This window comes from Ovis canadensis, chromosome 2 (assembly GCF_042477335.2).
Source record: "Ovis canadensis isolate MfBH-ARS-UI-01 breed Bighorn chromosome 2, ARS-UI_OviCan_v2, whole genome shotgun sequence".
Lineage (NCBI taxonomy): Eukaryota > Metazoa > Chordata > Mammalia > Artiodactyla > Bovidae > Ovis > Ovis canadensis.
In genome coordinates this window covers 39,772,483-39,789,046 of record NC_091246.1, presented here as the reverse complement: position 1 = coordinate 39,789,046, position 16,564 = coordinate 39,772,483, and the positions used below count along the sequence as shown (strand labels likewise).

General features: G+C 42.8%; 1 protein-coding gene across 1 annotated transcript in view; it reads right to left on the bottom strand.

The window, feature by feature from the left end:
* EBF2 (EBF transcription factor 2) overlaps window positions 1-16,564 on the bottom strand; it is a 220,621-nt gene that overhangs the window by 55,707 nt on the left and 148,350 nt on the right. Inside the window, exon 7 of the mRNA XM_069575945.1 lies at window positions 12,164-12,245. Within this exon, the coding sequence (XP_069432046.1) occupies window positions 12,164-12,245 (82 nt within the window). The remainder of the gene's footprint in view (window positions 1-12,163; window positions 12,246-16,564) is intronic.

The window sequence follows — 16,564 nt, the reverse complement described above, 5'->3', positions numbered from 1 at the left end:
GTGAGAAGAAATACTCCATTGATGTTTTTATACCCTGGCGAATTCTCACATTCGACCAGGGGAATCTGATGAAACAATTTTGTCTAAGCCTCCATAATTCGACCCAGGCAAAGAACAAACAAATTGGCTACTGCAAGTTGTTTCCCTCTACCTTTCATTCTTGGCACACATCATATTTCCAAGCCAGATTTAAAGCCCGGATTCTTCTTTGTTACTAGACTCCAGAGTCTCCAAAATTACCTTTAAACACCTACATACCCCGCAAGTATGGATTCTGTCATCTTTTTTTTTTTTTAAAGGAATTCCCAGAATTCTTAGCAATTGCTGTTGTTTCATATTCCCTGAGGCTACATTTTCTGTTCAGTTGAGTATCAAGTAGCAATCGAGAGAACGCCAAGTTGATTGCTGTTGAGACAGATGTGGGGCGTTCTGGAGTTGCTCACAGCCAGGCAGGGGGGCCATGGCATTCACGACCTAAGTACTGAGAAGATACGTTCTGAAGTCACCAGACAGCTCTGTGTTTCAGTGGGTCAGAGGCATTCTGTGACCTTCCAGGCTTTGTGCCACGTGTAATCCAGGCCTACAGAAAACACTGTCACTGCCTCACAGTGCTTACTACGCAACTGACCCAGGTGTGCCAGTCGCTCAGTCACGCCCACCTCTTTGTGACCCCATGGAGCCTGCCAGGCTCCACTGTCCATGGAATTCTCCAGGCAAGAATACTGGAGTGGGTAGCCATTCCCTTCCCCTCCCGACCCAGGGGTTGAACCCAGGTTTCCTGCGTTGCAGGTGGATTCTTTACCATCTCAGCCACCAGGGAAGCATGCAATCAATAAAGCAGAACAGATGCCACACTGGGACGTCCCCGTGATCCAGTGGCTGAGACTCCAAGTTCCCAAAGCAAGGAGCCTGGGTTTGATCCCTGGTTGGGAACCAAAGATCCCACAGGCTGTACTTAAGACTCAGTGTAGCCAAATAAATAAATATTTTTTTAAAAAAGAACAAACACTACACATAATCAGGAGGTATTACTATATGGTGATACATAATTGAGGACTGAATTATGTGCCTACTGTATCCTCTAGGAGTCCAAAGGTAAGAAAACTAACCTGCACTGAGGGCAGTAACCAACATTTTCATCAAGGAAATGAGAGCTGAGATGGGCCTTGAAGAGTTGAAAAATTCATTATGCAATTCAAGGTTGCTGAAAAGATTATTCTGGCAAAAAATTTCTAATTGGCGTTAAGTGGGCCAATATGCCAAAAAACGTTTCTGCTGGCATATTTTGGCAAATTTGGCTTAGGATGGACACCTTTTAGAGCTTGCTTGTAAAAAAAAAAAAAAACAAAAAAACAAACAAACAAACAAAAAAAAACCAGTTGAATATGTACAGAAATCAAGTGGCAGCTTTTTAAACATTTTCTTTTTTTTTTTTTTTTTTTTTTTGACATCTACACACTGCTTTATTTACTTATTTACTTTAGGCTGTGCTGAGTCTTCATTGCTGCACTTGGGCTTTCTCTAGTTGTGGAAAGCAGGGGCTACTTTCTAGCTGTGGTGCTTGGGCTTCTCTTCGTGAAGCACAGGATCTTGGCAGGTGGGCTTCAGTAGTTGCAGCATGAAGGCTCAGTAGTTGTGGCTCGTGGGCTCTAGGGTGTGCAGACTCAGTAGTTGTGACGCACAGGCTTAGTTGCTCTGCAGCATGTGGGATCTTTCCAGACCAGGGGTCAAACCTGTGTCCCTGCTTTGGCAGTAGATTCTTATCCACTACACCACCAAGGAAGTCCTCAACCTGCCTTTTAGGTCATCAGGAAGCCTAAAGGTTATTAACCTGCTTTACAACCAAATTTCCCTTCACCTCAAAGGCCAGAGTTATTGATACTTGTAACATCCACCTCATCTCATTGTATTCCATCGAGGTCAGTGCTTTTCCCATCTGAAAGGTACACCAAGTGGGATGGTTATGGTCAAGGGCAGTGTTTTACTGGCAAACATTTTGAGGACCACAGAGGAGACTTAACACATTCGATGCAGTTCTTGATTTGGGTGGGCCAGTCTTTTTCCCCAGATGCTGTCCTCAGGGACCTTGTGAATCACCTGGTATCCATCAAAATCCAGGAACACATAGGCTTCATGAGCAGCTTAAGAATCCATGCACTCTTACTGCAAAACTAAGAAAACTTTCCTTTCCAGGAAGTTCTGCATCTGATGGTCTTGGAATATGTTCAAGGGTTGGTTTTAGTGCCCAAATTTGAGTCTCTTAAAATGTTGGGAAGATCCCCTGGAGAAGGAAATGGCAACCCACTCCAGTATTCTTGCCTGGGAAATCCCATGGACAGAGGAGCCTGGCAGGCTACAGCCCATGGGGTCGTAGAGTCAGACACGACAGAGCAACTAAGCACAGCACAGCTCAAGTCTGACATGGAATTTCCCAAGAGTTATAGAGGCAACAACCTGCTTTTGTTTCTCTCCATTTCCTCCCACAAATAATTCAAAACCCATTTCTTATGTGAACTGGTCAAAATTCTTAAACCCTAGTTTCTGTCCCCATTTGAGATATCAAAAGCAAGGGATGAGGGGTGGACAGATTCGTCCCACGGACAAGAGCTTGAAGTAACCCATAGCAAGCTTTCCCTAAGCTTAAAGCATTAGGCTGAGCAAAAGATCCCTGAACCCTCAGAGGTGGTGGGTTTTTTTTTTTTTTCCCTGACTCCAAATAGATAATTATTCTTTCTTAACTTGGACTCTCTGGTTTGTTCTCCCACCAGATAATGGACTCACCTGTTGATCAGAGAGGCTGTAGGTCAAGTGGTTTTCATTACGTGCTTGAAAAGTGTGGCTCAGTAGCCCCTCAGCCTTCCCATGGTGGGTGAGATCACAGAGCAGCTGGGGTGGCTTCTGCTCTCAGAGATTTTGAACTGAAGAAACCTGCAGGCAGCTGGCGCTGTATTAAATTTTTACCATTTGGAGTTAATTTAAACTCTCGTTTCCCTCTTCCACGGTGTGAGAGAAACATTCACCATTTTTTTACTTAAGGAAAATAGATGGTGGTGCCATGAAAAGGTTTTATATAAGAACTGGGGTTTAGGAAATCATACGGGTTTGTTGGATGGAGCCTGGCCCTGTTCCAAGACATGAGCAGCCCTGCCCTTTGCTCTCACGTCGATCAGTCAAATAGACGAATGGCCGCTGCCCAGCTGTGCGGACTAAGGGTCTCTGCCATCTATCCATGCGAACTTCCCCATTGTTCCTATGTGGTGGGCGCATCCAGCACACTGCCGTCATAGGCTCCAGGCTTCCCAGATCATCCAGCTATTCCAGTGATGTCAGTCCGCCCTCACATGCCTCACTTCCATTCTCCATGCTGATGGAGAAGACTGTAGTGACTTCTGACCACCATGCATTCCTGCTCTCTTTCTCAGAGGTCTACCAGACCTGCTCAGCATGTCCTGACAAAGCACCAACCCTTCCCCAGCTCCTCCAGGAACTCCCCAGTGAGGGTCCTTCCAACAGGCCGGGGGTTGTGTACAGATTCCCATAACCAGACAGGCATCAATTCAGCCCTGATATCTTTCCCAATTTGGGTCCGGACATGACTTCTTGCTTTTTTTAAAAAAATAATTTTATTTAATTTTTACTTCACTGGGTCTTTGTTGCTATGCAGGCTTTTCTCTGCTTGTGGCGAGCGGGATTTTGGTATTCGGACTTCTCACTGCCATGGCTTCTCTTGTTGTGGAGTATGGGCTCTGGGGCAAGTGGACTTCAGTAGTTGTGGTTCCCAAGCTCTAGAGCACAGGCTCAGCAGATGTGGTGCACAGGCTTAGTTGCTCCGCAGCATGTGGGATCTTTCTGGCTGAGGGATCAAACCCACATCTCCTGAGTTGGCAGGCAGATTCTTTACCACTGAGCCATCAGGGAAGCCCATGACTTTTCTTTCACCTGAAATGTATGCCCCCACCCACAACTTTTAACCTCTTATCTCTTGAAGCAAGGGATGGCAAGACCTGTATATGTGTCTCTATTCTCTCCCTGGTATAGCTATATAAGAAGATGATTACTTTGGTGGGCCTCTTATTTTATTAAAAAGGGAATAATGTAGGGGTAGGGGCTTCCCTGGTGGCTCAGATGGTAAAAAAATCCACCTGTAGTGTGGAAGACCTGGGTTTGATCCCTGGGTTGGGAAGATCCCCTGGAGAAGAAGATGGCAACCCACTCCCGTATTCTTGCCTGGAGAATCCCATGGACAGAGGAGCCTGGCAGGCTACAGTCCATGGGGTCGCAAAGAGTCAGGCACGACTGAGCAGCTAAGCACAATGTAGGGGTGAACTTGAGACGTCTGAGAGTCACCCAGAAAAATTCAGCAAATGACAGTGAGAATCTTTATCCCAGTAATAAAGCTACAAGTGTGAAGAAAGGGATTCATTTTAAATGATTCTGGAGTTGGAGATCCAAGGAACCTGCGACCAACTCCAGAATGAGTAATGTACCCATTGGTGCTGCCCATGTGATGGGAAGGGCTTCCCAAGTGGCACTAGTGGTAAAGAACCCACCTGCCAATGCAGGAGATATAAGAGACGCAAGTTGGATCTCTGGGTTGGGAACATCCCCTGGAGAAGGAAATGGCAACCCACTTCAGTATTCTTGCCTGGGAAATCCCATGGACAGAAGAGCCTGGAGAGCTACAGTCCATGGGCTTGCAAAAGAAATAGACGTGACTTATCGACCAAACATACACACATATCCTTCCAGCACCTAGGATAGTGCCAGGCACATAGGATTTCCTCAACAGCATTGGTTGGGTGAATGAATCAATGAAAGAGGGCATCTGTGTTTTCACTATGACTTGGAGCAGAACCAGGCAGCCTGTCTATGAGAGTGAATTGGCAACAAAAGCCCTGATTGTTGTCAACTTCTACTATGCTTTAGGACTTGAATGTGGGAAATGACAACGTGCCTGAGTCTTCCAAGAAAATGGCTTGATTTTTCTTCTGGGTTTTCCAGCTGCCTGCTCTCCACCCACCATTCGGTGAAATAAAGAATGGGGTTCATTATGTCTTAACAGGCCTGTCAGCTTAAACTAGACATAAATTTCTTTACCTTTCCTTCACCGAGCTGTTAATCTGTGTGTTTCACCTAATTGTTCCATTTCAAGGAGGGCGGAAGTGATTTTCTGCCTTCATGGTCCATGGATTTAGATATACTTTGGGGGCCCTTTTCTTTTTTTTCCTTCCTTTGCTCCTTCCTTCCTTTTCTTTCTTTCTTTCTCTTAAAATTCATTTAATGACCATTTTGGAGCTCCAAAGAATGACTGGCATTGGGGAAAAATAAAAAAATTAATAAAACATGCCAATTACCCTCAAGCAGCACATAGCCTCTTAGATAAATAATAATTGCAAGGCAATGTGATCAATGGCATTAGTAGAAGCTTGTAGAGAAGTATGTTGGCACAGAAACAAGAACCAATAGGTCTGCCAGGAAAAGTCCAAAAGTGCCTCACTGTGGGGGAGGTGGATGAACTGGGAGTTTGGGCTTAGCAGATGCAAACTATTACAAATAGGATGGATCAAAAACAAGATCCAACTGTATAGTACAGGGAACTATATTGAATATCCTGTGATAAATTGTAATGGAGGGACTTCCCCGGTGGTCCAGTGATTAAGAATTCACCTTCCAGTGCAGAGGCCTCAGGTTGGAGCCCTGGTCAAGGAACTACAGTCCCATGTGCCTCAGAGCAACTAAGCCCAAGTGCTAGCCACAACCAAAAAAAAAAAAAAAAGAAACCCAGTGCAACCAAAAAAAAAAAAAATGCAATGGAAAAGAATATGAAAAGTATATATATATATTGAGGTAAAGCACACATATGTATGCATATGTATGTATGTATGCATATGTATGTATGTATGCATGCATATGTAAGCATAAAGCATACATATGTATATATATATAGAGAGAGAGAGAGCAGGGAGCTCCCTGGTGGCTCAATGGCAAAGAATCCTCCTGCAACGCAAGAGATGCGGGTTCAGTTTTGGGGTTGGGAAAATTCCCTGGAGAAGGGAATGGCTACCCACTGCAGTATTCTTTTTTTTTGTTGTTCTTCACTCCAGTATCTTGCCTGGTGAATTCCATGGACAGAGGAACCTGGTGGCTACAGTCCCTGGGGTTTCAAAGAGTCGAACACAACTGAACAACTAACACACACACACACAAACACATCTGAAACACTTTGCTGTATAGCAAAAACTAACAACAGTATAATCAACTGTATTTCAATAAAATAAATTTCTTTTAAAAAGTGCCTCAATGAAGAGGTGACAGGTATATCTTGAAAAATAAGCATAAGTCACAGATTGGAGAGGAGTTAAGGCTTCACAGGCAGAAGGGTGAACACATGGGAAGTCTCCAAGCAGTCTGTTCCACATGGAACAGAAATCAGTGAGGTGTGCCTGATGGGTGGGGGCATATGGAAGCATTAGGTGGGGTGCATGGCAGAAGCCTGCCTGGTATGAAGCTATTTATCAGCCATGCCCTTTTATATCCAAGCTTTTGTCCACAGACAGGAGATATTTATAACATACTTAAGCAGAGGAGTGACATGTTTTAACCCCACTCCAGTGTTCTTTCCTGGAGAATCCCAGGGGCGGGGGAGCCTGGTGGGCTGCCATCTATGGGGTCGCACAGAGTTGGACACACTGAAGTGACTTAGCAGCAGCAGCAGCAGACATGTTTTAAAAGATCACTTTGGTAGCCTTGTTGAGGACAGATTAGACAAAGGAGGAGAGACAAGGGTCTGTGGCAGTTTTACAGGAGAGGGAGGTGGATTTTATAGATACTTAGCGGGAGGGAGTGACGCTTTAATAATAATTGAAGAAGGCATGGATCAGGGAGGTAGGACTGACTTCTGCCTTGAACATGAGCTCATTAGTCATCCAAGAGAAGATGCCCAGGAAGGAGGTAAAGCTGGATTTCTGCAGCTCCAGAGAAGGGAGAAAAGTCTGATGATATGGATACAGGAAGCATCTGGGAACAGGTGGTCTTTAAAGCCAAGAATGGACAGGTCCCTATCATAAGGGTTAAATTACATGGAGGACGTCCACTGGGTATTAGATAAATTTCATTTACTTAGATCAAGGGCCCATGTACTTCTCAGAGATGTTTTAAGAGGTTTGGGAACACTTGAAATTTTAAATATAACTTTGTTGAAACATAGCTTTTTATTGGGACAAAACTATAGCTTATATGAAATTCTCAAAGGGGTCTGAGCCCAAAAAAGAATTAAAACTCTTGTGTTTCAATAAATATTTTATATACCCACGATAATTAGGACTTGAATTGAATGAAAGAGAGGTTTGGTTCAGGTTAGAAAATGTGTGATATAATGATTTTGTTATTTGATTGTTTTTGGAAAAGGAACCTATGTTCCACTAGTGTTTGGAGGAGAGTGGGAAGAGGAAAGATGAGAGAGGAGAGAGAGTTTGGTTGGATCCATGATTTGGTTAGAAATATTTTGTATTTTTATTCTGCTCAGATCAAAATCTCCACCAAAAAAAAAAAAACCTTCAGATTAAATCTGTTTGATCATATAACAGAGGTAGAGAATTGAAGTTATTTGTCCATATGTTTTTTAAAATTATTATATTTGTCATTCTGAATTCAGAGAAGGCAATGGCAACCCTCTCCAGTACTCTTGCCTAGAAAATCCCTTGGATGGAGGAGCCTGGTAGGCTGCAGTCCATGGGGTCACAAAGAGTCGGACATGACTGAGCGACTTCACTTTTACTTTTCACTTTCATGCATTGGAGAAGGAAATGGCAACCCACTCCAGTGTTCTTGCCTGGAGAATCCCAGGGACGGGGGAGCCTGGTGGGCTGCCATCTATGGGGTTGCACAGAGTCAGACACAACTGAAGCGACTTAGCAGCAGCAGCAGCAGCATAAGTTTATAATACATAGATTATATTTATATATATTTATAAAATTCAGACTATATATATATATTCTAGGAATTCCTAAGCTACCATTCCTTCAGCTCATTCTCATAATTATCTACTATCTCTGGTTTTGTTTCATATACTGAACTTGAACCAAGTTTCTTACTTGACCTTCAGAGCACATAAGCAAGCCTTTCTCCACTTTAAAGATCTTTCATAGAAGGCTATACTCATAAGAGAATCTGAGAAATTTCCAATTCTTTGGTGAATCAAACGATACTGTCAAGAATGTGAAAAGCCAGTGATAAAATGAGAAAAATATTTGCAAATCATTTATCTGAGGGCCTAGTATTCTGAATATATAAAGAACAGTTGCTAAGTTGCCTCAGTCATGTCTGACTCTATTTGACCCTAAGGACTGCAGCCTGCCAAGCTCCTGGTCCACGAGATTCTCCAGGCAAGAACACAGGAGTGGGTCGCCATGCCCTCCTCAGGGGATCTTCCCCACCCAGGGATTGAACTTATGTTCCTTACATCTCCTGTACTGGCAGGTGGATTCTTTACCAGTAGCACCACCTTGGAAGCCCATCAAGAACTCCTAAAACTCAACAATAAATAGGTAACCTAATTTGAAAATGGGCAATAGCTCAGTTGGTAAAGAATCTGCCTGCAATGAAGAAGACCCTGGTTCGATCCCTGGGTTGGGAAGATCCCCTGGAGAAGGGAAAGGCTACCCACTCCAGTATTCTGGCCTGGAGAATTCCATGGACTGTATAGTTCATGGGGTCACAAAGAGTCAGACACGACTGAGTGACTTTCACCTCACTTCACTTAAAGGATTTGAATTAGATATTTGGGCTTCCCTGGTGGCTCAGATGGTAAAGAATCTGCCTGCAATGCAGGAGACCCAGGTTCAATCCCTGGGTTGGGAAATCTCCTAGAGAAAGGAATGGCAACCCATCCCAGTATTCTTGCCTGGAGAATTCCCCAGACAGAGGAGTCTGGCAAGCTACAGTCCATGGGGTCGCAAAGAGTCAGCCACAACTGAACGACTAACACATTTAGAAAGAAAGTGAAATAACTCAGTTTTAGACTTTTCATTAAAGAAGATATGCAAATAGCCAAAAAGTACATGGAAAGATGCTCAAATCATTAGTCATTGCTGTTGCTGCTGCTAAGTCGCTTCAGTCGTGTCCAACTCTGTGTGACCCCATAGATGGCAGCCCACCAGGCTCCCCCATCCCTAGGATTCTCAAGGCAAGAACACTGGAGTGGGTTGCCATTTCCATCTCCAATGCATGAAAGTGGAAAGTGAAAAGTGAAAGTGAAGTCACTCAGTTGTGTCCAGCTCTTAGCAACCCCATGGACTATAGCCCACCAGGCTCCTCCATCCATGGCATTTTCCAGGCAAGAGTACTGGAGTGGGGTGCCATTGCCTTTTCCACATTAGTCATTAGGGAAAGACAAATCAAAACCATAATGAGATATCACTTCACACTTATAGGATGGTTAGGATTTTTTCTTTTAAAACAGAAAACAAGTAGTGGCAACTATATCAAGAAATTGAGACCTTTATATATTACTGATGGGAATGTAAAATGGTGCAGCCACTATGGAAAACAGCTGGTCAGTTCCTCAAAAACTTAAAGCTGAAGTTATCATATGACCCAGAAATTCTACTCTTAGGTATATACTCAAGATATCAAAACCATGTCCACAAAAAAAAAAAAAAAACTTATACATCAATGTTCACAACAGCGTTATTTATAAAAGCCAAAAAACAGAAACAACCCAAGTGTCCATCAACTGATGTACAGATTTTCTAAATGTGGTATATTTTACAATAGACTATTATTCAGCCATAAAAAAGGAATGAAATATACATGCTGCAACATGGATGGACCTTGAAAGCATCATGCTAAGTGAAAGAAACCAGAGACTAAAGGCCACATATTGTATGATTCTATTTATAGGAAATGTCCAGAACAGACAAATCTGTAGAGACAGAAAGCAGATGTGTGGTTGTCAGTGGGTGGAGAGAAAAAGGAATTGAGAAGTATGGGGTTTCCTTCTGTGATGACGGCAATGTTCAGGAATGATATGGTGGTGATGCTTACACAACATTGTGAATATACCAAAACCTACTGTATTGCACATTGTAAATATGTTATATGAATTATATCTCAGTAAAAAAATGCAAAAGACTTTTTTCCTGTTGACTTTACCTGTACCCTGGAAATGAGACAGTCATAGAATCCACAAGCTTATAAAAAAACTTTTTCATTGTCTTTGCAGAAGTCAAGTACATTCTCATAGGATAAGAATTTCTCATATTTTGAGATGAACTATATCTATTCTAACCCTGTTAAAAATTCAGGCTCAGTGACTGTATTTGTACCTAAATTACTAAGAAGTTTTTGTGCCCAAATAATGAGTCATAAAATCCACTTTAAAAAAAATTTTTTTAAATTCAGGCTCATTAAAAACTTCATTTAGAGAAGCTTTAGAGAAGTAAAGGAAATATTAGGTGCATTTGTTTAGTGAGTACATTTCTAAACCCAGGGATAAATAAAGGTAAAATAATAAAATGACAATGCATTCTGTTAAAAGCTTCTTAGAAGTGTCTTCTCAAATTTAAAGCTCTTTGGAAGGGATGATAGAGAATAAGGGTGGATACAAATCTAAGCTGCCAGCTTCTTTCCCTGCCTCTCCTTCTTCTGGACATGAAAGCTAAGCTTAGATCATCTGGGCACTTTGGAATTCCACTCTTTTTTTGGACAGAAATTATTTATGTTTCCGTTTGGAAACTGAGTGCCATAAGCTTCCACTATGCACAATGTTCCTGCTTGACCCCCAAGAAAATCCTCTTGTTTCTATTTGTCTTCATATCATACAGCAAGGAAAAGAGTCTATAGGATGAAGAAGTGAGGTTTAACTTTTTAGGAGAGGCTGGTATTAGTGTTAAACAAGGAATCAGAAAACATCCTGGTCACCAGAAGATTGTTCTATACTCACGATTCAGTGAAAAAAAAAAAAAAAATAGAGGAACTTTTGGTTTTCAAGGTTGTGCTCACTGGCCTTGCCCGTACACATCTCCCCTGTTAACTCTTTAATAACGCCACAGCTAAACCACAAAATCTCTCCGAGTGCCAGACAGGAGGAGCCACATCCTCTGTAGGGTCCAGTGTAACAAGAATATGGGCCCCTTGTTCAGAAATTATTAAGACTCTCCACAAAGGCAATAGCAAGTATAAGCCTAACAGATGCACGTGCTGTGAACTCAGGGTCCAGTGCAAGGAGTTTGATCAGACACTGGTTCCCAGCTTCACCATCTCCTTCTTGGGATGACAGTTGAGTTATTTAAACTCCCAGAATCTTGCTTTCCCCCCTTGAAACGTGAGGCTAAGCGTCCCCATCTCCCATGTTGCTGCCAGGATTTTAAAGTCTCAAGCTAGAATACTATTGTTTAACATGTTTCCCATTTTTCTATGGGGAAAGGAGTGGGAGGTATTTCAACCGGGCACGAACAGCAGGAAAGCCATTTGGTAGATGAAATGTGGGTCCATCAAAGATGAAGGAAGGGGGCCAAGCGGGCTGCCTTGCCTCACATCTCCAACCTGACACACTTTGCCTCGCTCTGTGTTTTTATTAGCTTGTATCCCCGGTACATCAGTGGCAGGGGTGATGAAACTGGTGGCAGATTTAACTGCCAGGCAGCTGGGTTACTGTCCCGTGGGTCTTGTTGTCATGCTGAGATCTTAAAGTGACCACGGCTGCTTAGGCGGCTGCTCTCCCAGGCACTCCGAGAGAGACCACTGAATAGTTAATCGGTGGCAAAGGAAAGGAAGAGGCTGTTGCTTGCAGAAAGCACAGAGAAGCTGCTTTGAAAAATCCCAAGGTGGCTGAATATCAAGATCATGGTTCCTGCTGTGGGCAGCTGTGTGTGCACAGGGCAGCCTGAGGGCTTAAAATCAAATCTCCAGCCTGGGTTGGTGCCCTTCCCCTGGGGCTCTGGCAGTGGACACAGAAGTCCTAAACATTACAAAATGAAAAATCCTTCAGTACTAGCTGAAGAGGGTGATCATTTAGAGTAATCTTTTTTATTGTTAGCAGCATCCGTGAATAATATTTTCTAGGGCGGAATAAAAAAAAAAAAAGGAAAAGGAAAAAAGAGAGTGCTAAGGAGAGAAGAAATAGGATGACTTATTTACCAGGCAAGAACTGCAGGTCCCTTACCTGAAACCTTCTCATGTCCCTTGGGTTTCCTGCTGTTTTCAAACAATTCTGATTGCACTTGAGGAAAAATTTTAAAAAGAATCTGTGAAGAGAAAGCAATGTGTTACCTTTTTAAGTAAACATTTTTTAAGAGAGACTATATCTGCATTATATTAGATTTGATTGGAAAGTGATTGGATTTCAGGTCTGGGGAATTTCAGCCAGCCCTGCCTGGGAAGGAATGCTAGCTGAACGTCTGCAGTTTGCAAATTTGGATGTTTTGGGTCCCAAGTTGGCTCCGCCACTGTTGAGGGTTGTGGAGTGGTTCATAAGCTGGGTTCTGGTTTGTACACTGGCCCCGAGTGGCTGGGGTGTGCTCTCTCTCAAATAAAAAAAGAGAGAGAGAGGAAGAGAAGAAGAAAGGCTTCACAAACAGGAGTAACTCCTGCTGTACAAAAATATCTCTCTCTAGAGGGTTAAAAATGACATGACTTAGCTCAGAATCCCAGGGTTCCTCACATATGTCGCTTTCTGCTGGCCACACACATTTGCACATGCACACACCTCACACGTAAAAACCCTCGCACACAAAGGGGGTCTGATATTTTCAACCGATAGATATGAAATCAGAAAACAATGTTACTCTCCCAAGACAGTCAGTCTGTGCAGGTATATGCTGGGGTTTTTATGACTATTAACAAGTGTGAATGTCCTTTCAGACCTTCAATAGATTATCCAGAAAAATACAAAGGTACAGAATACCGGTCTGAGGTTACCATTCGTAAGACATATTTTTAAGCCAGTATTATTCTAGATAACCCTTCGGTGCACTTTTAGAATTGGGCTTCTTTGATCAGATGAGGACAGAAACCAAGAAAAATGGCAGAAGTTGGTCTTTTCAGCCATTTACCTGTTTAATGTTTGGAATTTTGTTTTGAAATACAATAAGTTTTTCATTTATTTCACTTGCAGAGTCCTTTTCCTTAAAAAAAAAAAAAAAAATTCCGCTTTTGCAGTGTTAAAGTCCCAGGTGAGCAAGGCCTATTTCCCTTTCTGTTACTATGACAACGAAATTTTACCGCAGTCCCAAAGTCCCTTCAGAACTCTCACATCCATGCCTTGAATTAGAACTTTAAAGGAAAAGATATACATTTTCCCCAGGATTTACCAACAAAAATAAGTAGAAATCAACAATGCTTCCCAAAATTCTATTTTTTAAAGCAATGGTTGGTGAGATGCTCCCATGGTGCCCTTCTGTTTATTTTTATTTTTTTCACAATCACACAAAAGAATTAGAGAGTGCTCCAATTAATTGTATTTAGAACTTAAAAAAAAAAAAGAAAACATTGATGGGAGGATAAACAGTAAATGATGAAAGAGGAGAGAAGAGGAATTACACTCTTTAGAGCATTTTCCCTAGATTTACTAAAAATATTTGACCAAGTGCTCCTGACCCCTATGTATGAATAAGGTTGGGTGTGAATTTGGAAAGAATAGCTAAATATAATTTTCAAATTTTATAGCATCTACTTTTCGTTTCTCTTTTTGAATCTTTTCTGGGGTGAGAGGTTAAGCATCACTTCCTACGCTATGGAGGTGTCCAGGGCTGTTATCTGAGGTACCAGCCAGAGAATGACAAGGCAGAAGAGATGTCCCTTGATGCTTTCTGCAGTGTTCAAGCTCGCAACCTGCCTCTGCTTTCGAAAGTGCAATGGGGTGTTTGTCTAGAGCAGCTGGAGCATGTTAGAAAAGAAAGCAGCCTTGTATTTAATAACAGGTTAATCAGAATTCAAACATTTTCTTTCTTAAGGGGGAGTATATTTTCACTTGTGCCTTCCTAGAAGGGTCACCAACAGCCACTTAAAATGCCTGGAAATGCTGTCACAAAAGACTTAAAACCGGCCATTTTCTCACTTGAGTCTTTTTCCAACCAACAACCCCTGACCTCACACGGAATTTGCTCTCCAACACCCACTCACTCCCAAGTGGCTCAGTGGTAAATAATTCTCCTGACAATGCAGGAGACACAAGTTCGATCCCTGGGTCAGGAAGATCCCCTGGAGAAGGAAATGACAACCCACTCCAGTATTCTTCCTTGGACAATCTCATGGAGAGAGGAACCTTGCAAGAAACAGTCCATAGGGTTGAAAAGAGTTGGACACGACTTAGCAACTGAGCACTGTCACTCACACCCACCCTCAGCTGATTAGTAATTTATATCTTTTCCCTACTAAAACCAAAATTTCTCTTTCTCACAAATTCCTTGGTTTTTGGAAAGTTTCACCACCACTGGGCTCCTTATAATGCATTCTCTTTGTTATACTTCCCCTCATCTACCCAATCCCCTCTTTCTCCAAAATGTACCTGCTGAAAACATTAATGTTCACCAAGGCATTATTAGATGCATGATATGGAAGTGCAAAGGAGATAAATGTTTACATAAAATCAAATTGATTTAGGGAAAAAGGTGGCCTGCTGAAAGACTTTATTCATTTTAAATTAGGACCCTTAACAGTTCTTTGGTTAGAAAACCCCTCCCCATTTTGACTCTTTTGCCGCCTAGGGTCTGAGTTTGTAACCTACCTAGCACCCAGCACTCAGCACACTAAGGATATAACATCCTGTTCACAAAAGGGAAGTGAAGGGCAGAGGAGGGAGGGAGGAGGTGAGAGAGAGAGGAAAAAAAAAATCTCTTACATTGTATAGTACTTTCTAAAAGGAAGTATAGAAAGAGAAAGTGAAGTCGCTCAGTCGTGTCCGACTTTTTGCAACCCCATGGACTGTAGCCCACCTGGCTCCTTCATCCGTGGGATTCTCCAGGCAAGAGTAGTGGAGTGGGTTGCCATTTCCTTCTCCAGGGGATCTTCCCGACCCAGGGATCGAACCCGGGTCTCCTGCATTGCAGGCAGATGCTTTACCATCTGAGCCACCAGGGAAACCCTATACTAAAAGAAAGTATAACTACTTCTAAATGGCTAGCACCAGAAATTATGGCCTGTGAATTTTAGATGTGGACCTAGAAATCAATTTAAATGAGTTCTGGGACTTCCCAGGTGGCTCAGCAGTAAAGAATCTGCCTGCCAATGTAGGAGACACAGGTTCAATCCCTGGGTTGGGAAGATCCCCTAGAGGAGGGCATGGCAACCCGCTTCAGTCTTCTTGCCTGAAGAATCCCATGGTCAGAGAGCCTGGCACGGACAGAGAGTCCAGGGGATCACAAAATGTCAGACACCACTGAGTGTTCAGTGCACATACACATGGAGCTTACTGACCGCTCTAGTTTTCTTCTTCCTTTTACTGATGTCTCCCACCTTCCTCCCCTCCACCCCTTGTACCCGCCATGCTCAGGGGGCTTGGTACAGAACCCCCTATTCACCATCTCACCCATTAACCATAGGGTAACTTGCAGAGAACAAATCCCCTGCCTCTAGACCCCTGTGAAGCCTGGAAAACGTCAGCTCTCTCCACTCAGAAATGGGAAACCAAAGTGAACCACAGGATTCAGACCAAACACACAGAGACTCATCAGGCTGGAAGTTGTAATTTTCACTTTCTCCAAACAATGTTGACTTCAGAAATATTCTAACCACTTATTGCAGTACTTCCGGCTAGGCTTCTGATCTCATTCCTTATGAGTGCAGGCTAATAGCAACAGGTTTATCCTTGTTTTATTAAAGAAAGGGGAAGAGAGAGTGGGATCCAAACCTGAACTCAAGCCCTCAGCTTTCAATCTGATTCCTGGGTCCAGTGAGGCATGAGAACAGACTCCAAGGCTTCCTTCCTTCACTACACTGATATCTATTAAATGCTGACAGTGTACGAGTCTTGAGTTCCTATCAATTATGTAAGCCGGTCACTTCACTCCTCTGGGTCTCAGTTTCTCTGACTGTTAAGAGGGTTTAACTGGATTATCTCCAGTGTTTCTTCCAACCTTAATATTCTGTGATTGCAAAGAAAAATGTGTAAAGTTGACAACCCTCCAGAAATGGAAACATTAGGAGAAGAAACTTCTGAAGACAAAGTTTATGACTTATTGAAGTCCAAGAGGGGGTGTGTGCATGGGGTTTTCTGAGAGAGGACAACCCTCCTGAACAGAGACTATGAAAGAAGAATCACCAAGATAAGCTGATGGGTAGAAAGTGAGGCATCTTGGTTGATACCTTGGCCACATGTTGATGGGCTGGTTATTGAGTTAGAGGCTATTCTCTTAGGATCCTTTCTCTGTGCTTTGGCAGCAGGAGAAAGTAGCAAGGAATATCACAGATAACAGCCATCTCTATCCCTGCCTACCATCTTGTGTGGCCCAGTAGCTTAAGGGTACAGGTTCACAGGGAAGGGGGAAGAAAGTTTGCCAGATGTCAGCTCTGTGCCATACTCCGAGCTATGTGCTTGATATCCATTGCCTCATTTATTTCCCACAAC